This window comes from Arachis hypogaea, chromosome 17 (genome assembly GCF_003086295.3).
Source record: "Arachis hypogaea cultivar Tifrunner chromosome 17, arahy.Tifrunner.gnm2.J5K5, whole genome shotgun sequence".
Classification (NCBI taxonomy): Eukaryota; Viridiplantae; Streptophyta; class Magnoliopsida; order Fabales; family Fabaceae; genus Arachis; species Arachis hypogaea.
Genome location: NC_092052.1, coordinates 68,549,942 through 68,575,607, shown reverse-complemented (window position 1 = coordinate 68,575,607; position 25,666 = coordinate 68,549,942). Strand labels below are relative to the sequence as shown.

At 40.6% G+C, this 25,666-nt stretch overlaps 1 protein-coding gene across 1 annotated transcript; it reads right to left on the bottom strand.

The window, feature by feature from the left end:
• Positions 1 to 13,328: 13,328 nt before the first annotated feature.
• On the bottom strand, positions 13,329 to 20,852 carry LOC140180621 (uncharacterized). Its single transcript, XM_072221875.1, has 7 exons — positions 20,647 to 20,852; positions 18,346 to 18,692; positions 16,829 to 17,205; positions 16,007 to 16,750; positions 15,448 to 15,526; positions 14,706 to 14,989; positions 13,329 to 13,991 (listed from the first exon to the last, which is right to left on the bottom strand). The coding sequence occupies exons 1-7, from the start codon at positions 20,850 to 20,852 to the stop codon at positions 13,329 to 13,331; spliced, it is 2,700 nt and encodes an 899-aa protein (XP_072077976.1).
• Between the last annotated feature and the right edge of the window lie 4,814 nt (positions 20,853 to 25,666).

Here is a 25,666-nt window from a genome sequence, read left to right as displayed (position 1 = left end):
AACGACACACAAGACAGCTCTTGGGTGGTCCATAAGTGATCTTAAGGGCATTAGCCCAGCCAGATGCATGCACAAGATCCTATTAGAGGATGATGCTAAGCCAGTGGTTCAACCACAGAGGCGGCTGAATCCAGCCATGAAGGAGGTGGTGCAGAAAGGGGTCACTAAGTTACTAGATGCTGGGATTATTTATCTTATTTCTGATAGCCACTGGGTGAGCTTTGTCCAAGTTGTCCCCAAGAAGGGAAGCATGACAGTGATTCATAATGAAGAAAATGAACTGGTTCCTATAAGAACAGTTACAGGGTGGCATATGTGTATTGACTATAGAAGACTTAATACAATCACCAGAAAGGATCATTTTCCTTTACCATTCATAGACCAGATGCTAGAGAGACTAGTAGGTCATGAATACTACTACTTTTTGGATGGCTATTCAGGTTACAACCAAATTGCAATAGATCCACAGGACCAAGAGAAAACAGTATTCACATGTCCTTCTGGAGTATTTTCCTACAAAAAGATGCCATTTGGTCTGTGCAATGCACCTGCAACCTTTCAGAGGTGCATGCTCTCTATCTTCTCTGATATGGTAGAGAAATTTCTGGAAGTCTTCATGGATGACTTCTCAGTATTTGGAGACTCATTCAGCTCCTGTCTTGACCATCTAGCACTTGTTCTGAAAAGGTGCCAAAAGACTAACCTGGTTTTAAACTACGAAAAATGTCACTTTATGGTAACTGAAGGAATTGTCCTTGGGCACAAAATTTCAAACAAGGGGATAGAGGTGGATCAAGCTAAGGTAGAGGTAATTGAAAAATTACCACCACCTACCAATGTTAAGGCAATCAGAAGCTTTTTGGGGCATGCAAGATTCTATAGGAGGTTTATAAAGGATTTTTCAAAAATTGCAAAACCTTTGAGCAATCTGCTAGCTGCTGACACGCCATTTGTCTTTGACACTGAGTGTCTGCAGGCGTTTGAAACTCTGAAAGCTAAGTTGGTCACAGCACCAGTCATTTCTGCACCAGACTGGACATTACCATTCGAACTAATGTGTGATGCCAGTGACCATGCCATTGGTGCAGTGTTGGGAAAATGGCATAACAAGCTTCTGCACGTTATTTACTATGCTAGCCGTGTTTTGAATGATGCACAGAAGAATTACACAACCACAGAAAAAGAATTTCTTGCAGTGGTTTATGCCATTGACAAGTTCAGATCTTATTTAGTGGGATCAAAAGTGATTGTGTACACTGACCATGCTGCTCTAAAATATCTCCTCACAAAGCAGGATTCAAAACCCAGACTCATAAGATGGGTGTTACTTCTACAAGAGTTTGATATAGAAATAAGAAACAGAAATGGGACAGAGAACCAAGTAGCAGATCACCTGTCCCGGATATAACCAGTAGAAGGAGCGTCCCTCCCTCCTACTGAGATCTCTGAAACCTTTCTGGATGAGCGACTCTTTGCCATTCAGGAATTACCATGGTTTGCAGACATTACAAACTATAAAGCTGTGAGATTCATACCCAAAGAGTACAGTAAGCAACAAATGAAAAAATTGATTTCTGATGCAAAGTACTACTTGTGGGATGAACCATATCTCTTTAAGAGGTGTGCAGACAGAGTAATCCACAGATGTGTGCCTAGAGAAGAGGCACAAAAGATCCTAGGGCATTTCCATGGATCACAATATGGAGGACATTTTGAAGGTGAACGAACAGCCACCAAGGTTCTCCAATGTGGTTTCTACTGGCCCACTCTCTATAGAGACTCCCGAGAGTTTGTACGTAACTGTAACAGTTGTCAGAGAGCTGGTAATCTTCCTCACGGTTATCCCATGCCACAGCAAGGGATCCTAGAGATTGAGTTGCTTGATGTATGGGGTATTGACTTCATGGGGCCTTTCCCACCATCATATTCAAACACTTATATTCTGGTGGCAGTAGACTATGTATCTAAATGGGTAGAAGCAATTGCAACACCCACTAATGATACTAAAACAGTGATGAAGTTCCTCCAGAAGCATATCTTCAACAGGTTCGGTGTCCCTAGGGTACTGATCAGTGATGGAGGCACTCATTTCTGTAATAAACAGCTTGACTCTGCTCTGGTACGATATAGAATTAACCATAAAGTGGCAACTCCATATCATCCACAGACAAATGGGTAGGCTGAAGTCTCGAATAGAGAACTAAAACGAATCCTGGAACGGACTGTAAGTAACTGTAGAAGGGATTTGGCAAGAAGTCTGGATAATGCTCTGTGGGCATACAAAACAGCATTCAAGACTCCTGTAGGGACCTCTCCATACCAACTTGTGAATGGAAAAGCCTGTCATCTGCCAGTGGAACTGGAACACATGGCCTATTGGGCAACCAGGTTCCTAAACCTTAATGCTAAGATAGCTGGAGAGAAAAGATTACTCCAGTTGAATGAGCTGGAAGATTTCATACTCAATGCTTTTGAAAATACTAAAATTTATAAAGAGAAAGCAAAAAGATGGCATGACAAAAGGCTATCATCTAGAGTCTTTGAGACAGGACAGAAGGTCCTACTATTTAACTCTAGGCTCAGATTGTTCCCTGGGAAATTGAAATCCCGGTGGAGGGGACCATATGTGATTACAAGTGTGTCACCATATGGTTATGTAGAGCTTCAAGATGTTGATTCTGACAAAAAATTCATTTTAATAGACAGAGAATCAAACATTATCTTGAAGGCAATATTGAGAAAGAATGCTCAAAACTGAGACTAAATTAAAAAGCTTAGTCAAGTCCAGCTAAAGACTGTAAAGGAACGCTTGCTGGGAGGTAACCCAGCCATTATTTAGATGTTTATAACAGTTATATAAGTTTATTTAATTTTGTTAATTATGTTTGTTAATGCTTATCAGTGAAAAAGTCAAGGAAATGAAGGTTCAAAACATAAAACAAAAGAATCACAGAGAAAAAGCGCTCACTGGCGTTAAAACGCCAGTAAGGAGGCAAATTGGGCGTTAAACGCCAGAATGGCTATTATTCTAGGCGTTTAACGCCAGTAAAGATATCATTCTGGGCGTTAAACGCCAGAATGGGCCACATTCTGGGCGTTTAATGCCAGAAACAGTAGCATCCTGGGCGTTCAGAAAAACGCCCAGTGAAAAAGGATTTCTGGCATTTAACGCCAGCCAGGGTATCTGGCTGGGCGTTAAACGCCCAAAATGGCCACCAGATAGGCGTTAAACGCCCAGAATGATATTCATTCTGGGCGTTTAACGCCAGAACAGCTAGGGGAGAGGCAATTTTGTTTGCAATTCAATTTTTTTCGAATTTTCTTGTTTTAATTCAAAATTTTCTGCATTTAAACATTACAAACATTCAATTTCTAACTTCCATTAACAAAAAAATTCATAATCTTATAAATTCCTTTTAATTCTCCTTCAAAATCTTTTCAAATCTTTTTCAAAAAACTCATTTATCTTTCCAATTTCTTTCCAAATCTTTTCAATTCATTCATACTATCTTTTAATTCTTAGATGCATAAACAAAAATTCAGATTTAACTTCCTCATATCTTCTTCATATCTCTTAAATTTTGAAAACAATCTTCTCTTTCGCATATCGTGGTTATCTCGTATCAATCATATCTTTCAATCATATCTTTTTCAAATCTTTTTGAAACCATACCCTCCCTCCCCTCTATTTATGCATTCGGCCATTACCCATCCTCCATCATTCGAATCCTTCTCTCCATCTACTCATCTTCTTTCTTTGTTTTTGCTTGAGGACAAGCAAACCTCTAAGTTTGGTGTGATTTTCCGTGATCACTGACCAAGATCATGGCCCCTAAAGGAAAACAAACCACTCCAAGAGGCAAGAAAGAAAATAATCCAAAACCACAATGGATGCATGAGAGGTTCTGCACCAAAGAACATGCAGATTATTACTTCAAAATAGTGTGCAGAAGATCAGTGATCCCGGAAGTCAAGTTCGATCTGAAAGAAGACGAATATCCAGAGATCCAAGAGCATATTCGAAACAGAGGATGGGAAATCCTAGCTAATCCTGAGATGAATGTGGGAAAAAACATGGTCCAGGAATTCTATGCAAATTTGTGGCTGACAGATAAGCAAAGAATAGAGGGAACTGCCTTCCACACTTTTTGAACCATGGTCAAAGGGAGGATTATCTACTTCCATCTTGACAAAGTGAGAGACATCCTCAAACTTCCTCAACTACAGGATGATCTAGAATTCTTTAATAAGAGAATGGCTAAAGATAAAAAGTTAGATCAAGTTCTAGAGGACATATGCCTCCCTGGAACTAAGTGGATAACCAATTCAAAAGGTATCCCAAACCAACTGAAGATATGAGACCTCAAGCCAGTTGCTAGGGGCTGGCTGGATTTCATTGGGTGATCTATACTTCCCACCAACAACCGCTCTGAAGTCACTGTCAAAAGAGCAGTGATGATCCACTGTATTATGCTAGGAAAAGAAGTGAAGGTTCATCAATTAATTCCTTGTGAAATTTACTTATTTGCAAACAAGGAATCAACTGAGGCCAAATTGGCTTACCCAAGCTTGATCAGTCTGTTATGTAAAGATGTGGGGGTACAGATAGGTGTGGATGAATATATCCCAGTTGAACACCCAATCACTAAAAGGGTAATGGATGGACCTTAAGTACAAGACGACCTCGTCAAGAAAGGGGCACATGAGATCCTCCCAGAAATCCCTCAATTTGACTGTTGGACCCGCTTAGAAGCATCTGTCAACAAGCTGCAAGAATCTATGGATCAACTCAAAGAAGAGCAGGAGAATCAGAATAGCATGCTCTACAAACTGCTCAGAGAACAAGAGAAGCAAGGGCGTCAGTTACAGGAACTAAAGCGCCAGAAGCTGATCCTTGAAGAGCCAGACATCCCACAGATTGAAGGAGCACCTATCCCTCAAAATCAAGGTTGTTGAGTCCTAACTCTGTGATAACTTTTATTATTAGAAACCTATTTTAAGAATCACATAAGCATTAGTATTAGAGTCATTTATTTTTATGTCTTTAATTTCCTTCCTTTTATTATTATTTGTCTGCTTTTATGTTTATTTTATGTCTTATTTCTATTCCATGATCAATAAAGTTTAGAGTCTATGTCTTAAAGCTATGAATGATTCCATGAATCATTCACCTTTCTTAAATGAAAAATGTTTTTATTTGCAAAAGAACAAAAAGTACATGAATTTTGAATTTTGTCTTGAAATTAGTTTAATTATTTTGATGTGGTGGCAATACCTTTTGTTTTCTGAATGAATGCCTGAACAGTGCATGTTTTTGATATTGTTGTTATGAATATTAAAATTGTTGGCTCTTAAAAGAATAAGAAAAAAGGAGAAATATTATTTGATAATCTGAAATATCATGAAATTGATTCTTGACGCAAGAAAAAGACTGAAAAGCAAAGCTTGAAAAAAAAATTTGCGAAAAATAAAAGAAAAAGAAAGAAAAAAGAGAAAGCAAGCAGAAAAAGCCAATAACCCTTTAAACTAAAAGGCAAGGGTAAAGAGGATCCAAGGCTTTGAGCATTAATAGATAGGAGGGCCCAAAGGAATAAAATCCTGGCCTAAGCGGCTAAATCAAGCTGTCCCTAACCATGTGCTTGTGGCATGAAGGTCCAAGTGAAGAGCTTGAGACTGAGTGGTTAAAGTCGTGGTCCAAAAGCAAAAAGAGTGTACTCAAGAGCTCTGGGCACCTCTAACTGGGGACTCTAGCAAAGCTGAGTCACAATCTGAAAAGGTTCACCCAGTTATGTGTTTGTGGCATTTATGTATCCGGTGGTAATATAGGAAGACAAAATGCTTAGGGTCACGGCCAAGACTCATAAAGTAGCTGTGTTCAAGAATCAACATACTGAACTAGGAGAATCAATAACACTATCTGAATTTTGAGTTCCTATGGATGCCAATCATTCTGAACTTCAAAGGATGAAGTGAGATGCCAAAACTATTCAGAAGCAAAAAGGCTACTAGCCCCGCTCATCTAATTGGAACTAAGCTTCAGTGATATTTTGGAAATTATTGTACTTTCTCTTATTTTTATCCTATTTTGTTTATAGTTGCTTGGGGACGAGCAACAATTTAAGTTTGGTGTTGTGATGAGCGGATAATTTGTACCCTTTTTGGCATTGTTTTACATAGTTTTTAGTATGTTTTAGTTACTTTTTATTAGATTTTTATTAATTTTTATTTAAAAATTACATTTCTAGACTTTCCTATGAGTTTGTGTGTTTTTCTATAATTTCAGGTATTTTCTGGCTGAAATTGAGGGATCTGAGCAAAAATCTGATTCAGAGGCTGAAAAAAGACTACAGATGCTATTGGATTCTGAACCTCCTGCACTCGAAATGGATTTTCTCGACCTACAGAAGTCCAATTACCACGCTCTTAATTGAGTTGGAAATTAGACATCCTGGGCTTTCCAGCAATATATAATAGTCTATACTTTGCCCGAGATTTGATGGCCAAAACTGGCGTCTAAAGTCATCCTAAAACTTTCTGGCGTAAAACGCCAGAACTGGCACCTTTTTCGGCGTTAAACGCCCATTCTGGCACTCAGGGTGGCGTTTAATGCCAACTTTGAGCATATGAACGTGAAAGCTTGAAAGCTCAGCCCAGGCATGCACCAGGTGGGTCCCGGAAGTGGATTTCTGCACTATCTGCACTTAGTTACTCATTTTCTGAAAACCTAAGTTACTAGTCTTGTATAAAAACTACTTTTAGAGATTCATTTTGTACCTCATGACATTTTACACTTCATATTGTATCTTCTACGGCATGAGTCTCTAAACCCCATAGGTGGGGGTGAGGAGCTCTGCTGTGTTTCAATGGATTAATGCAATTACTACTGTTTTCTATTCAATCACACTTGATTCTATTCTAAGATACTCACTCGTACTTCAATATAGAGAATATGATGATCCTTGACACTCATCATTATCCTCAACCTATGAACGCGTTCCTGACAACCACTCCCGTTCTATCTTAGCTCAACGTAGTTATTGGGTGACAGCTTGAGTGCGTATCTCTTGGGTTTCTAATCCACGGACCGAGTCCGGAGGTTGGAACCTTCGTGGTATAGGCTAGAACTAATTGGCAGCATTCCTGGGATCCGAAAAGTTTAAACCTTGTCTGTGGTATTCCGAGTAGGATCTGGGAGGGAATGACTATGACGAGCTTCAAACCTGCGAATGTTGGGCGCAGTGACAGTGTGCAAAAGGACAAGGGTCCTATTCTGACGCTAGTAGGAACTGACAGATGATTAGCCGTGCGGTAGCTGTACTTGGTATTTGTCATCCGAGACGAGAAATCTGACAGTTGATTAGCCGTGCAGACATCGTACCTGGTATTTTTCATCTAAGAGGATCATACAGCTTGCCATTCAAGGAAGCCATGCGTGTTTGGAGAAGAAGACAGTAGGAAAGCAGAGATTCAGATGACAGAGCATCTCCGGAACCTCAGCCTGTTTCTCATTATTGAATCACAAGTACTATTTATTTTATGTTATTTATTTTTCATAAATACAATCACTTTTATCATTAATCTCCTGACTAAGATTTACAAAATAACCATAGATTGCTTCAAGCCGACAATCTCCGTGGGATCGACCCTTACTCACGTAAGGTATTACTTGGACTACCCAGTGCACTTGCTGGTTAATTTTGCGATGTTGTGAAAAGTGTAATCACAATTTCGTGCACCAGCTAGTCATGCGTACGCGTCGCTACTAGCTTCTCAAAACTTCATTTTTCTTACATTCTTTCCACTTTTGTATGTTTTCTTTCCACCCTCCAAGCCATTCCTGCCCTATAAAGCCTAAAAACACTTAACACACAGATCACGACATCGAATGGTAATAAAGGGTAATTAAAATTGATAGTTTAAAGGCCTAGGAAACATGTTTTCAACTATATCACAGAATTTGGAAGGATTTGTAAAACCATGCAAATTATATGAATAAGTGTGTAGAGAATTGATCAAAACCACTCAATTGAGCACAAGATAAACCATAAAATAGTGGTTTATCATTGCCTCCACCTACTAATGTCAAGGCAATAAGAATTTTCCTAGGACATGCAGGATTCTACAGGAGGTTCATAAAAGATTTCTCTAAAATCGCAAAACCCCTGTGCAATCTCTTGGCCACTAACGTTCCCTTCGTTTTTGACCAAAAATGCATGTACGCCTTTGAAACTTTGAAACTTTGAAAGCCAAGCTTGTCATTGCTCCTATCATCTCTGCACCCAACTGGGACTTACCATTTGAGCTAATGTATGATGCCAGTGATCATGCAATTGGCCCAGTCCTAGGGCAGAGACATGACAAGCTTCTGCATATCATTTATTATGTTAGTCGCGTATTAAATGATGCATAGAAAAACTATACTACTACAGAAAATGAGCTACTTGCAGTGGTTTATGCCATTGACAAGTTCAGATCCTACCTAGTAGGATCTAAGGTCATTATTTATACTAACCATGCTGCTCTAAAGTATCTACTCACTATGCAGAAATCTAAATCCAGACGTATAAGATGAGTATTACTCCTGCAAGAGTTTGATATAGAAATTAGAGATAGAAAAGGGATAAAAAATCAGGTGGCTAATCACTTATCCCGGATTGAGCCAGTAGCAGGGGCTTCTTCTCCCTCCACTGACATATCTGAATCCTTTCTAGATGAGCAACTCTATGCCATCTGGACAGTGCCTTGGTTTGTAGACATTTCAAGTTACAAAGCTATAAGGTTCATTTCCAAGGGATTTACCAAGCAGCAAGCCTAGAAACTCATGCATGATGCAAATTACTACTTATGGGATGAGCCATATCTCTTTAAGAGATGCTCAGATAGAATAATCCAATGCTTTGTGTCTAAAGAAGAGGCACCGAGAATTCTATGGCATTGGCATGGCTCTGACTATGAAGGACACTTTGGAGGTGAGCGGACAGCCACCAAGGTTCTCCAAAGTGGCTTTTACTGGCCTACTCTCTTTAAGGATTCTAGAGAGTTCGTCCGTATTTGATAGTTGCCAAAGGGTTGGCAATCTCCCTCAGAGGTCTTTTCTTTAGGTTGTAATGGGGTTAGGGTCAAGGTAAGGGTTATATATAGCTAAGTGAGCTCAATATTTGAATCTTTGATTAACATAAGCTTCCCATCTAACCTATATAGCAACCTATGCAAATCTAACTAACCTAACTACCCATTCTTCTCACTTTTTCACATACTCATGCATTCTTTCTTTTTATCATAACACATATGCATTGATTTTCATTGGACTTCTCTTTGGGACATTTTGTTCCCTTTTTATTTCTTTCTTTTTCTTTTTCTTTTCTTTTCTTTTCTTTTTTTTTCACTTTTTCATCTTTGTGTATATATTTTTGTTTTTCTTTTCTTTCTTTTCAACTTCAAACATATATAAGAGCATCATTGCACATGGCTTCATATTTAATGCATGAAGATGTACCCAATTCCCAAGATTTTCAATAAAAATTCTAAACACCCTTTTTATCCCAACCAATGTTCCAAGGTTTCCCACACTTGAATGACACACACACATTAGCCTAAGCCAATCAAAGATCCAAATAAGGATAATTATTATTTTTTTCACTTGAAGGCTTGTAATGTGCTAATATTAGAACAAAGGGGTTTATCATAGGCTCAAAGTTGGCTAACAATGATTGATGACGAGTAGGCCATTTGGGTATGTGAGCTAAATGAAATGATGGCCTCAATCATATAAAATGCATGTCTACATGGAATAATGGACATAAAGAATCGAACAAATCAAGGATCACAATCATAGAAGGAGAACAATGCACACAAGAATGAAAATAAGTGGTTATAAGATGTAACCATGCAATTAGGCTAAAGTCTCACATGCTTGTGTTCTTGGCCCAAAACCATGTTCCAAAATACATTTTTCAAGCAAGATTAACACAAAAATTTCCAAATTGGTAGGGTGCCCTATAGATAATTTTTTGGAAACGAAGTTATCACCCTAACTAACCAAGTAGTCCTAACATGCAAGAAATGTTCAAATACAAAAACTAACCATGCAATGTATCCTAATTAACAAAGGAAAATCAACATTATGGGTGTTGAAAGGAAAAAATTATTACCTACAGAGATCGGTCGAACGACCTCCCCACACTTAAGAATTAGCACGGTCCTCCGTGCTAGTGGTAAGGCGCAAGGGGTGATCAGGTCCAAAACTTCCACTATCCCATTCATGAATGTCGTCTTCACTTAAGTTCGAAGTGGATGTAGAGATCTCCGGCTCCTCCATAGGTGGTGTCACAGAACTCAAAAGCTTCTTCACATAAGCAAATCGGCGTTGGTTGCGCCGTTCATATCGGTCCGTCTTGCTATGGACGTTTAGAAGCAGATGATGGGACGATCCTTGTGGTGTAGAAGAAGTGGTAGGGATATCCAAAGGAGTAGCTATGGCAAGGTGTCTGATTTCCACCGGAGGCTTGAGATATTTTTCGGTTGGGATGACGTCGTCCTCTATCGGAACCATTGCTTTCCGATCTTTAGTCTCTCGGGGAACACCAGCAGCAGTAACTAACTCCGTCACCAGGGCAGGAAAAGGTAGGTTACCCTTGGCATGAACATGACCCATGGCTTAGTGGATGAGGCATGCAATGTTGACCAGCCGCTCTGTGAGTATGCACCAAACTAGCAAGGCAAGGTCCGCGGTGATCAATGTCTCGTGAGTGCTAGGAAACACATAATGAGACAAGATTTGGGTCCATGCTCGAGCCTCTACGGTAAGATGGCGCGCAAAAATGCCCTTAGGTCGGGACCTGAGGCTCCCTCGGGTCCAAAATGACTCCGGTCCGGCAATGACTCAGCGGATAGCATCCCAATCAAGAACAAAATCAAAGTCATCACGCTGACGGAGGACCTCTTGGTAACCATCTACCTCAGCCACCACTAGCAAGACCTTGAGGATCCCTTGGATGGCGTCTTCTGAGACCGGGACTTGCTTCCAGCACACAAAAATAGTCCGAAGAGAAGGAGAGTGGTAATTGGAGTAGAACTCCACTACCCACGAGAGATTGGATTCTTGGGGTTGACGCATGAGAAACCCCCACTGCCGCCGCTCAATGCGAGGTAACACAACTTGAGCTATATGCTTCGGAGAGGCAAGAAGTGGTTCAGAATGATAGTTCCTTGCAATCATGATGGGGTACATAAGCTCACAATAGCAGTTGGGGAACCTAGCGGGATCCTTTGCAGGGTTCTCCTTCTCTTGTGCATCAATATTAATAATGCTTCACACCTTCTTGGAGAGAGGTTTAGCTTTGGGCGCATGGTGAGCCTTGGCAGTGGATCTTTGAGGTGTCCTTTTGGTAGGCGACTTCTTCGGTTCCTTTTCCTTGTCCTTTTTTATGGCCATCTGAATTATAACATGCAAGTGAGACAAATGCCACAAAAGAATAGGTATCTTGAAAGCATGACAGCTGCAACATGCAAGCGAGAAAATAATTGAAACATGGGGCAATGCACTAGCATGGGATGCAAGAGGGAGATAAGCATGCAAGTAAAAGGCATGAGAGGAATAGGCTCAAGCATCCATAATAATACAAAGTAGCATATGCAAGAAGGGAATAAGCACAAGAAAGTCATACACCTAGTCCAATTCCATGACAATGAAGAATACAAAGAAGTAAGGCGGAATTAGAGGGAGTGGGACTAATAATCTTGCAATATGTCACAAGGAAGCAAGTCATAAGTAATGAGCATGTGAGTGGGAAATATGAAGAATAACAGGCTCAACACACACAAAGATAAGCAAGTGTAATGAGAAAGGGCACCAAGTTGAAAGCATAGTGTCAAATTTGAAATAAGTACTCATTGGTGCCTTTCATCGAACACTTGGTGTGTAACCCTCAAACAATAAGCAAGTGGAGAAAATGTAGCAATGTAGCACCCCCAAAATGCAATACAAATCATCAAACAACACCTCATATCACCAAAAAGTCAAAATATATCAAAACAACCCACCAATGCAAGAGATAAATCCAACCTCAACACCCATGGAAAATGGGAAAAGAAAGCAAGCAATTAAACAAGAATGCATTAAGCAAAATGTAACTAAGGGGAAATGGGAAAAACAATGGAATGCAACTAAGGATAGAAAATTTGAACAAAAAGAGGAAAAGAAGAAGTAGTAGAAAACCTTGAGTAGAGAGAGGGGGCAAGGTGTAGGGCAAGTGAAGATAGGAGAGAAGAAATGGAAGGAAGAGATGATCCGCCGAAGGCGGTGGTCGGCGGCAGTGGCGGCGGATGGTGCTATCAGAGGTGATGGTAAGGTGAGAAGGTGATAGGAGGGGGTGAAGAAGAAAGGAAGAATGAATGGAAGAAGAGAATGGAGATGGAAAACTCAAACTGGGCGCGCTGCATCATAAGTGGCGTCGTGGAAGCGACGCGTGCGCGCCACATGCGCGTGCGCGCGGATGGGTGGAAAAGAAGAGGGGCGCGCGAGCACCACCCACGCGTACACGTGGGTTGGTAGAATGGTGAGGGACGCGTACGCATCAAAGCGCACACACGCGTGGAGGCAGCTGCGCGTTTTGCGCAGTGTTCGCGCGACGTTCGCGCAACTATCGGGTTGCATGTACCAGGGGTGGCATGCAAAGCGACCGACGCGTACGCACCATAGACGCGCACGCGTGGATTGTCAGGATGGAGAGAGGACGCGTGAGCGTGCCCTACGCATACGCGTGGAGGTAGCTGCGCGTTTCGCGCAGTGTTCGTGCGATGTTCGCACAACTCTTGGGAAAATGTACCAAGAGTTGCAAACGCGCAATCGACGCGCATGCATCTGTTACGTGCGTGGATGGCCCTTTTTTTTTCATACACATGAGGAGAGTTAATTAAAGCACAAAATTGGTAGTAATGCATGCTAAAGGGGTCAAAAACATCAAAGATCTCATGTAACATTCAACCTTAAGCATTTATTCAACATCTCAATTCAATCAAACCATTATCAATGGACTCCTCATGAGCAATTTAGCATAAAAATCAAGCAAAAAGCAACTATACTATGAACAAACTCACAAATCACAAATCAAGCAATCACCAAAGGTACAAAAATTCTACAAGCTATGTGCAAGAACTATAAGCAAAGGTAGATCGTACCATAGTGGGGTGTCTCCCACTTAGCACTTTTCTTTAACGTCCTTAAGTTGGACGGTCATTAGCTCAAATCTCTTCGCCTTCGGGTGCATCCTCAAGGAGGAACACCTCAACCTCTTTGTTGCTTTTCATCTTTTCTCCATGGTATAGCTTCAGACGATGACCATTAACCTTGAAGATATTGGGGCTTGAGGGATGGTGCAAGTGGTAGACCCCATATAGAGGAGAACTAACTCTCCCGCTCTAAACTCTCTTCTAAAAATGTTTCTATCATGCACCGCTTTCATCTTCTCCTTGTAAAGCCTTGAATTCTCATATGCTTCCAAGCGAAGGTTCTCAAGCTCCACCAATTGTAGCTTCCTTTCAACGCGCACCCCAAATCCTGTGTTTAACTCTTTTACGGCCCAATATGCTTTATACTCTATCTCCACCGATAGATGGTAAGCCTTTCCATAAACCAACCGGAATGGGCTCATACCAATCGGCTTCTTGTAGGCCGTTCGGTAGGCCCAAAGCGCATCACCAAGCTTAGAACTCCAATATTTCCTGTGAGGCTTCTTAACCTTTTCCAATATGCGCTTGATTTTCCGATTGGAGACCTCGGCTTGGCCGTTCATTTGTGGGTGGTATGCCATGGCCACTTTATGGATGATGCCATACTTCTTCATTAACCCTGCCATTCTTTTGTTGAAAAAATGCGAGCCTTGATCACTCACGATTGCTCGTGGCAATCCAAAGTGGCAAATAATGTTATTCCGAACAAAAGAAATCACTACATTAGCATCATCGGTTCTAGTGGGGATTGCCTCCACCCACTTGGAAACATAGTCAACGGCTAGCAAAATGTACATGAAACCATTAGAATTTGTAAAGGATCCCATAAAGTCAATACCCCAAACATCAAAGATTTCACAAAACAACATTGTTTGTTGGGGTATCTCATTCTTCTTAGAGATATTTCCAAACCTAAGACATTGTGGACAAGAACTACAAAAGAGAGATGCATCTTTGAAAAGGGTAGGCCACCAAAACTCACAATCCAAGACCTTCCGAGCCGTCCTTTGAGGACCAAAATAGCCACCACTCTTGGAAGAGTGGCAAGCCTCTAAAATAGCTTGATGCTCGAATTACGGTATACACCTTCGAATTACGTGATCGGCACCACATCTCCATAAGTATGGGTCATCCCATACATAATATTTGGGTTCGCTTTTGAGCTTATCCTTTTGATGTTGAGGAAAATTAGGAGGAAAGGTGCGAGCAACCAAGTAATTGGCAATAGGTGCATACCAAGGGGTCACCTCGAATATTGCTAGCAAGCCCTCGAGAGGGAATGTATCATTAATAGGAGTGGAATTGCCCTTTGTGTGCTCAAGGCGACTCAAGTAGTCCGCCACTAAGTTTTGCAAACCACTCCTATCTTTGATTTCTAGGTCAAATTCTTGCAATAGCAACACCTATCGGATCAACCTAGGTTTGGATTCTTTTTTGGCCAACAAATATTTCAATGCCGCATGATTCGAGTATACCACCACCTTAGAGCCAAGTAGATAAGCCTGAAATTTATCCAAGGTAAAGACAATAGCTAACAACTCTTTCTCGGTGGTGGTATAATTGGATTGCGCTCCATCTAAATTTTTTGAGGCATAGGCAATGACATAAGGAATTTTACCCTTGCGCTGTGCTAGCGCCGCTCCCACCACGTAGTTTGATGCATCACACATTATCTCGAATAGCCGAGTCCAATCCGGCCCTCTAACGATGGGATCTTGGGTCAAAGCAATCTTGAGCTTGTCAAACGCCTCCATGCACTCTTCACTTAAATCAAATTCCACATCATTTTGCAACAATCGATAGAGAGGTAACGCCACCTTACTAAAGTCCTTAATGAATCGCCGGTAAAAACCTGCATGTCCAAGAAACACACGGACTTCCCTCACAGAAGAGGGGTAAGGCATACTAGAAATAACATTGACCTTTGTTGGATCCACCGAGATCCCATCTTTAGAGACAATGTGTCCTAAAATAATACCTTGTCTAACCATAAAATGGCATTTCTCAAAATTTAACACAAGGTTTGATTTAGTACACCTCTCTAGAACTTTTGCTAGATTGTCCAAGCAAAGGACAAAAGAGTCCCCATAAATAGAAAAATCATCCATGAACACCTCCATGCATTGCTCCAAAAGATCCGCAAGTATACTCATCATACACCTTTGGAACGTTGCCGGTGCGTTGCACAAGCCAAATGCCATTCTCTTATACGCATACGTTCCGAACAGGCATGTGAAGGTGGTTTTTTCTTGGTCATTTGGAGTAATGTGGATTTGAAAATATCCAGAATAGCCATCTAAGAAACAGTAATGAGATTTACCACATGATCAACCATTTGATCGATGAAGGGCAACGGAAAGTGATCCTTCCTAGTGGCCAAGTTTAGGCGCCGATAGTCAATACACACCTTCCATGACTTTTGGACTCTTGTGGCTATAAGCTCTCCTTGTTCGTTCTTGATTGTAGTAACACCAGATTTTTTCGAAACCACTTGGACGGGACTCACCCACTCTCTATCCGAAATTGGATAGATAATGTCTGCTTCTAATAACCGGGTGACCTCCTTCTTCACAACCTCTAGAATGGTAGGATTGAGATGCCTTTGAGGTTGTCTAACGGATTTGGCTCCTTCTTCTAAGAAAATTCAGTGTTCACACACTTGGGGGCTAATGCCAATTAAGTCTGCTAAGCTCCACCCAATGGCCTTCTTGTTCCTCCTTAAGACATTAAGCAACTTCTCCTCTTGGTGGGGGGAGAGCTCCTTAGAAAAAATTACCGGGAGCTTTTGGTCATCTTCAAGGAAGGCATATTTTAGGTGGGCCGGGAGTGGTTTCAAATCTATCTTTTGTTCATGACTCGGCATTTTGTCATCCGGTGACATTGGAGATGATAAGACATCTTCTTCACATACATGGGAACTCCCCACACTTGGTTCTTCAATCATACTCTTTCCATCAAAATTATCTTGTTGAACTTGGGCCACAACATTGTTAATCAAATCACATCGAAAAATAGAGTGATCCTCTAGTGGATGTCTCATGGCTTCATCAAGATTAAAGCTCACTTCTCTTCCATCGATCTCAAATGAGTAGGTACCCGAAAACGCGTCTAATTTGAATCGGGCGGTCTTCCAAAATGGCCTCCCTAGCAAAATAGATGAAGTCCTTCCAGAATCACTAGGGGGAATCTTGAGAATATGAAAATCAATCGGGAAGACCAACCCCTTTATACTTACTAAAACTTCCTCCGCAATACCAACTACGGAAATTATGCTTTTGTCCGCCAAAACAAACCGGGCGGCCGACCGTTTCAATGGTGGAAGCTTTAAGACTTCATAGACGGACAAGGGCATAATACTCACGCAAGCGCCAAGATCGCACATACAATCAACAAATTCAACTGCATCTATGGTGCACGTTATTAGGCAAGGGTCGGGGTCACCACACTTCTCCGGCACACCATCCATTAAAGCGGAGATTGAACTTCCCAATGGAATAGTTTCTAATTCACAAATTTTTTCCTTATTCATACATAAGTCCTTTAGAAACTTTGCATATTTAGGTACTTGGCGGATAGCATCAAAGAGAGGAATGGTTACCTCAACTTTCTTGAACATCTCCACTATTTTGGGATCCAACTCAACTCGCTTCTTAGTCTTCCTTGCCAATGTGGGAAATGGGATTGGAGTAGCATCTTGCAAGACATCCCCATCCTTAGGTATTCCTCCCCTTGGTTGAGCAATCACTTCTTCAACTACCTCTTGGGCTTCATCCTCCTCTTCAACTTCTTCTATCTCAACCCCATCTTCAACCTCTATTGGACTTGGCTCTTCATGACTCCTCTCTTGCAATTTGGTACCAGACCTCAAGGTAATGGCATTGATGCCACCCTTGGGGTTGGGTAGAGGTTGAGAGGGTAAGGCACTTGAACTTGAGGGTTGAGTGGTAGAGGTATAGGTAGAGCTTGAGGGTGGTTCTATTCGGGAAATAAAGGCTTGGAGTGTAGAATTGAGACTGGTAAGGCTTGTGGCAGGTGTTGTTTGAAGCTCCTTTTGCCCTTGGAGGATGGAGCGGAGTGCCTCATCTTGGTTGGAAGAAGGGGAAGGATAAGTGATTTGGGGGGCTTGTGGTTAATTGGATGGAGGTGCTTGCCTTTGATGAGGTGCTTGGTAGGTTTGGGAGACTCTTCCTTGGTTTTAGTTTTGGTATGGGAGATTTTGTTGGTATTAGTTTTGTTAGTTGTTGTTGTTGTTCCATCTTTGGTTCCCACTATTGTCTCTTCCTCCTTGATTATAATTGTCCCTCCATCCTTGGTTAGAGTTATCTTGCCACCCTTGATTAAAATTATCCCCTTGGCTATAGTTTCCTGCTTGTTGATGATAACCTTTGTTTGGACGATTGTAGTAGGCATTAGTAGCCGCCAAAGTATTATCTTCTTGGAGGTTTGGACATTCATCAGTGTAATGGGTGTAACAAGAGCAAATTCCGCACACTCTTTGGGGGACCAATTGTGGACTTTGTTGTGGTTGAGGAGGTGGAGGTTGTTGTTGATTTAGTTGGAGTTGCTTTAGAATGTTTGTCATTTCTCCCAAGGTTTTGGTAAGGGCGGTGGTCTCACCACTAGTAGAAATTTCATTTATAGCTCTTGGATGGTTGTTTCTTTGTCTAGCATGTTGGGTGGACTAGGCCAAATCGATGATCAATTGCCATGCCTCCTCCGCCGTTCTATACTTTGTCAAGAAACCATTATTTGAGGCATCCAAGAGGATCTTGTCTTGTGGTTTCATTCCTTGGCAAAAATAGCTTATCAACACTAGAGTGTCAATCATATGGTGAGGGCATGAGTCAAGCAGTTTCCGAAACCTTTCCCAATACTCGTATAGAGTTTCCATTTCACCTTGGACAATGCATAAAATTTCTTTCCTCAATTTATCCGTCACCTCCGAAGGAAAGAATTTATCTAAGAACTCCCTTCTAAGAAAATTCCAATCACCAACAATCTCATCGGACAAAGTGTAAAATCACTCTTTGGCTCTTCCCTCTAGAGGGAAAGGGAAGGCAAACAACCAAATAGCAACCTCATCAGAACCCTCCCGCCTTGTTATTGAACACACACCTTGAAAATCGCTAAGGTGTCTAATAGGATCTTGGGCGGAGAGTCCATGAAACTTGGGTAGAAGATGAATCAAAGCAGTCTTGAGTTCAAAATTAGTGTTTAACTCCGGATAATGCACTTGAAGCGGTTGAAAAACAAAGTCTGGAGCACCGGCTTCCTTAAGAGTGACTCTCCTTGGAGTGGCCATCGGTTCGGTACCTAGATTGATAGAAGAAGAATTAGTAGTATCGATGGAAGAATAGATGGTTTCTTCCTCAAATGACGTGTCCAATTCACCCTCGGATACGGTTAGTGAATTGGTAAAAACCCTTTCACCACCTTCAAAGGCTAACCGTCTTCTAGCTTGCCTAAGATGTGAGATAGTTCTCTCAATTTCTGGATCAAAAGGGGCTAAGCTAGGATCCGGTAGTGAATGAGTCTTTCAAAGAAAGAAGTATGGAGCTCATGACAATAAGATGCACTAAACAAAGATTAATCCTAACTAACAATTGAACTATCAAACAATCAATGAATGCAAGTATTCACATATCCATATATTTACACTAACCAACAACATGGCACACAATTGCAACTCCCCGGCAATGGCGCCATTTTGATGAGTGATATTTTGTCGGTATAGAATTCTCTAATGGAATTATATCGTGAGTATAGCTCTAAACCAACAAACTATAATGCATCAAACAAAGAAAGTGTGTGTCCACAATTCAAATCAATAACCGAGAGTATTAGTCTCGAGTCGTTCTCCCTAGGAGTTGCCTTAGGATGCACATCATTGGTTAGGAATCTCTTGGTGTTGAGGTAGAATACGAGAAGTGTAAACTAGCTTGCAAAAAAGTAACAAACAATTGACAATGAAACTAAGGGGCACAAGAATTTGAAATCAAGCAAGAGTGAATGACAATCAATCAATATAAAAGCCTTAGCTAGGGTTGAGAATTAAAAGTCCTATCATCATTATCTCCATCAATCATGACATCAATTGGTTATTGCTCCACTTAGTTAACCTTTAACTATGAAGGAAAGTCAAGTGAAGATAATCAATTTGAGTCCACAAGTCCTATTCTAATCCTAGGGAGAGACTAAAGTTAGTGTCATTCAAATCAATTAGTAATTTCCAATTGTCAATCAACAAAGGACCTTAATAATTCAAGTGTTTTCAATTACCCAACCCCTAAGCCAAGAGTGAAGAACTACTCCATAGCTAAATTTGACGTTTCATCAAGCATTTGGTGAGCAATAATGGAAGACATCATGAAATTGGAGAAAGGAATTGAATTAAGGCTATCTATTACAAAAAATCAACAACAATCAAACAATTAACAACAATGAAAGTGAAACTCCTCAATTCATTAATGGAAATCAAAGTAACAAAGGTCTAGATACAAGATCTACAATACTAGAACATCAAAAATACTAAATTGAGAATAGAAGAAGAGGATCTACAATCTAGAGCAATGCAAACTTGAATCAAATTTAGATCTCACCAAAGTATCCAAGTACAATTGGGATTGAGAAAGTCAAAAACCCTAGAGAGAAGTTGGAGTTTCTCTCCCTAAAAATGTAACTTCCAAAAGTAACTAACTAGAAAAGAGTGTAAAAGATGTGTTCTCCTTCAATCCTTGGTTCTTTTAATCTTTTCCCGTCAGAATTCCTCTCAGAATTGGGCCTAGGAACCCTCTGAAATTGCTAAAAACGTTTTCACTAAAGGGGTCACGTGCGCGTATCACGCGTACGCGTGGCTTATGCGTACGCGTCGATGGGCTTTTGTGATCCACGCGTATGCGTCAGGTGTGCGTACGCGTCGATGAAGATTTCGCCCAGCGACGCCTGTGCATCCATGCTTGCGCACCAATTTCAGAATTCATCTCCCACGCGTGCACGTCGGTGCTAATACTCCAAAGCTCCATTTTCCATGCTCCTTCCACTTATGCATGCTTTCTTCCTCTCTTCTAGACCATTCTTGCCCCCCTATAAACTCTGAAATCACTCAACAAATGGATTACAGCATCAAATGGTAATAGAGGGAGATAAAAATATAGCACAATTAAGGCCTAAAAAGTATGTTTTCATTCATCAAGCAAACTCGGGAAAGAAACATAAAACCATACATTTTATATGGATAAGTGTGACAAAATATTGGTAAAAACCTCTAAATTCTACACAAAGTGAACCCTAAGATTGGGGTTCATCAATACCAAAACTACCAATTTTACGCTATTGTGGCAAAGGCTAAACAAGGAATGGTCCTTTGGGGATTGCTTAAAATCATATCGAAGGAGGGCAGATGAAAATTTTGCAAACCAGCAACGTGGAGCCTGCCGCAGTCCGTAGAGAGACTTTTGAAGTTTACAGACCAGTCCTTGTTGAGGCACTTGAAAACCAGGGGGAAGCTTCATGTAAATATCCTCATCAAGTTCTCCATGAAGAAATGCATTGTGGACATCCATCTGGTGGAGTTCACAATCCTGGGCTGCTGCCATTGCAAGTGTTGTGCAAATTGTTACCATCTTTACCATTGGGAAAAATGTTTCATTGTAATCCAAGTCTTTCACTTGATTATTTCCCAAAATTACCAGTCTTGCTTTGAACCTCTCTATTGTCCCGTCAAAATTTTTTTTAATTTTATAAACCCACTTACACCCATGTGCTTTCTTTCCTGAGGGAACTGTTATGAGCTTCCAAGTGTCATTGAGTTGAAGTGCACAAATTTCTTGGGACATCACTTCACGCCAATGCTCATCTGTAACTGCTTGAGAGAAAAATAGAGGCTCCTATTCTGTCTGGAGATAAGCAAGAAAACTACGGTGTTGTTTGGAAAAAGAATTATAATTCACAAAATTTTGTATAAGATAGGACACACCTGAGGATTTTGATGGAGAGGGAGGTTGGTCGGTAGGGTTTATTTGTATCGTGACAGTACAGACAAAATCGCGCAACCTGATTGAGGGTGTCTTCATGTGGTGACCCCGACCAAGTGGAACGTCCATTGTGACTAGTGGTAGATCGGAAGTCGGCGTTGTTTCTACTGCACTTGGTTCTGATGTATCGTCAGCGATGTACCCTTTAATGTCTTCATTAAGCTCATTCCCCCTTGTTTGTCAATAGGTGCTTCAATGAGGGAATTCCCAGCACAGTCATTTAAGTGTGGAGTACTGGGCCCAAGTGTGGGAGTTGAACTTGGCCTATTGTGTGTGTCTTCTTCAATAATTGTTTCAAGCATAGGAGATTCAATATCTTCAATCTTTGGTTCCAAAGCCTGATCCACTTTAAAAGGGAACGTATCTTCAACAAAATGGACATCACGAGACACAAAGAAAAATTCTTTTTCCAAGTCAAATAATTTTCATCCTTTTTGCCCAAAAGGATACCCGACAAACACACATTTTCGGCTACGGCTGGAAAATTTGTCCCATTGCCTATTCTGATTTTGAGCATAACGCAAAGAGCCAAAAACCCGCAACTGCTCATAACTTGGAATTGTTCCATGAAAAACCTCATACGGAGTCCTGCCCTTCAATATTGAGGATGGCATACGATTAATTAAATAGCTAGCAGTTAAGACACATTCTCCCCAAAGCTGAATAGGAAGATTGCCTTGAAAACGTAATGATCTAGCAACATTGAGAATATGTCGATGTTTGCACTCCACTCATCCATTTTGTTGTGGTGTATTAACACATGACGATTGATGAACAATGCCTAGTTGTAGGAAGTATTGTTTTAAACACATGAATTCCGCTCCATTATCAGATCGAACCATTTTAACATACTTGTTATATTGGCCTTCAACCAAAGTGAAAAACTTTTTCAATATGATTAATACCTCAGCCTTTTCTTTCAACAAATATATCCAAACCGCTCGTGAACAATTATCCACAATAGTCAAGAAATATGAAGCACCACACGAGGAGGGAGTTCTATAGGGCCCCCACAAGTCACAATGAATTAAATAAAAAATATTGGAAGCTTGATAATCACTTAAAGGAAACATATCTCTTATTTGTTTAGATTTTCAAAAATTTCACAAATCTCATTGCTTGTATATTTCTCACTTACATTACAAAGCATTTGCACAATTAAATGATGGATGCCTGATAAACCCCAATTTCATGGTTTATCTTGTGCTTAATTTAGGGGATTTTATCACCTTTTCCCACATTTATTCAATGAAATAGCATGGTTTTGTAATTCTCCCTTAATTTGTGCTTAAGTGTAAAAACATGCTTTTGAGGCCTAAATTGGTGATTTTAATTCACTTTAATTCCATTCGATGCCTTGATGTGTTTGTTGAGTGATTTCAGGTTCATAAGGCAAGTATTGGATGGAAGAAATGAAGAGAAAAGCATGTAAAGTGGAGAATTCATAAAAAAATGAGCATTTGGAGAATTGAGGGCCACGCGCATGCGTCATTCACGCGTACACGTGAGTAGGAGTTTTGGCCAGCGACGCGCACGCCTGACACTCGGCACGTGACCCACTTAAAGTAAAATTGCTGGGGGCGTTTTTTGAGCTGCCCAGGCCCAAATACAACTCGTTTCTGAGGGTATTTCATGCAGAATTGAAGATTGAGCAAAGGGGGGGAGCACTTAGTTGTAGCTTGGCATCATATAGTTTAGTTTCTAGAGAGAGAAGCTCCTTCTTCTCTCTAGAATTAGGGTTCTTAGGCTTATTTCCATCTTAGATCTAGGTTTAATTTATTGTTCTCATCTTGTGTTCTTTACATTTTCATGCTCTAGTAGTTTGATTCTATTAGTTTTCATGATGATTTCACCTTTATGCCTCTTTTATGTTATTGATGAACTCTTTTTGGATTTGGATCTCCTTTAATGCAATTTGATATTTGATGTTCTTTTGGTGTTAACCTTAGTTGCTATTATTGAGTTCTTGCTCTTGCTAGTTATGTTTGTTATTAATTCTTGCATTTGATGATGTTTACTTTTATTGCACTCTAGATGTTTGATAAAATGTTTCCTCTAGTTTTTGAGTAGTTCTCTTGACTCTTGGCCTAAGCTAAGGGAATTGGGTGACCTTGATTCATTGGGTCTCATTGAATTGGTGATTTGAGAACCCTATGTGGTCAATTTGATAACCATTGACTCTAGCCTACTACTAAGTCAATTAGTAGCTAGGTTAGGACTTATGGATTGATGTTGATCAAGCCTATTTGACGTACTTAATGCATTGAGGTAGACATTATACTTATTTCAAGCATAGGAGTAGACTTAATGGGTTGGCCTCTCGTAATTGTCAATATTTGGTTTGTAGACAAGGATGGTGATCTCAATTATCTAAGTCTAGCAAATGGTTCTTTCCTTTCTTTCAATACTTCTTGTCGTTTACTTTCTTGTTATTATATTTTCTTGTCGATTGAAAATCAAACCCCCTTGTTCTTCATAGCCAATAATTGATCACTTCATTGCAATTTCTTGTGAGACGACCCGAGGTTTAAATACTTCGGTTAATTTTTATTGGGATTTGTACTTGTGACAACTCAAATTTTTGTATGTGAGGATTCATTGTTGGTTTAGAACTATACTTGCAACGAGAATTCATTGGTGAAATTCTAAACCATACAACAAAACGCAAGCATCAAAATGGCGCCGTTGCTGGGGAATTGCAATGGTGCTATGTTGTTGGCTATTGTATATATTGTGAATATGTTTGCCTCTTGCTTTTTTGTTAGTTTTTGCTAGTTGTAGGACTTTGCTTTCTTTGTTCCTTGTTAGTTTTTGTTTTATTTTCTCTTGTCATCATGAATTCTCATCACTTTGGCTATGACTGTGGTTCAAACTCTGTTGTAGAAAATGGAAGCTTTAATGAAGATTTGCATCAAGGATTTGGAGATCAAGGGTGGGAGGAGCCCCAAGCTTATGGACAATCTTCTTGGCAACAATCTCCTCCCGAATCAAGTTTGACAAGAGTGCTTGGGACATGACTACTCTCCTCACGGAGATGCGCAAGGAACAAAAGGCATTTTATTCCATCCAAGCCATTCAAGCGCCATCCCAACATCATTACTCTCCGGATTCTTATGGGTACAATCCAAATCCTAATGCATACCAATCTAATGTGTGTGATGACCCTTATTGTGATTGTCAACCACAACCACCACATACATATGACCCCTTCCCTCAATATAGTCCCCAACAATCTTACTCATAAGCTTCATACCACCATTCACCCCCATATGACCCTAACCCATATCCACCATACCAACCACCATATGAATCATACCCAGAACCGCTATTCCAACACCAATATTCCCAAGAACCACAATTTCCATACACACCACCTCAAGACTTTCACCAATATAGACCACCTTCTAACTACAATACCTTTCCCTCAAATAATGAACCCTCTCTTCCACCACCACCTTCATCGGATGACCTAATGCGAGAGCAACAAGAACTTCTAGCTAGGTGTCTGAAGCAAGATGAAGAGCTTAAGGAGATAGAAGCCAAGGTTGCTATTGTGATGGAAGCCGTTAGCAACATGGTCTCATCCCGCCTAAGCCTATGCAATCAAGGCACTCCCATTGTTGAATGTGGAGAAGCATTCAAGGATCTTAGTGAGGGAATGGACTTAAAGCTTCAAGGGAAAGAAGAGGAGTTAAAGTAAGAAGTGCAACAAGAGAAGGAGGTAGAGATTATTGAACAAGAGGAAGTAGTGGTTGGAGATTTAGGATATGTTGAGTACATGGGAGAATCACAAGTTGAAAAGTCCTCTTCCAAGAAGCTTGATATTGATGTTGAAGAGGGTATACAACTGCCAAAGCATGTCATGGTTGAAGACTTGAAAGAAGTCGATCAAGGGATAGATTCAATCATTGATGAATTCTTATGTACAATTAAATCCTCTCCCACTGGGCTTGAAATTGAGATTAAAGAAGAAGATGCACAACCTCCCATATCCTTGGTGAGCAATAATGAGATGGAATTAGAAGAAAGCTACCAAGAAGAAGGTTTGGAAGAAGTTGGGCAATCAACAAGTCCTCCTGTATATGATGATTTCGCATCAACATATGATTCTGTTGAGCTTGATGAATCCTTCTCCACTATGGTTGGAATTGATGATGAGGTAGATTTCACTAGACCTCCTATCTATGATTTGAGTGCTGGAGAAGAGCTTGAAGACATTGGTGGAGAAGAGCTTGAACTTGAGGAAGCTTGGCAAGAGGCAAAGCTTGAAGAACCTTGCCAAGTGGTGGAAGCCTCTAGAAGAAGATGGACGGGAGTAGAACATGCTTTGTCAAGACCGTTGGGAACTCCTCTACCTGAGTTGCCGTCTAATCTTTCATTTGAGTGGGTAAAACTTCTAACTC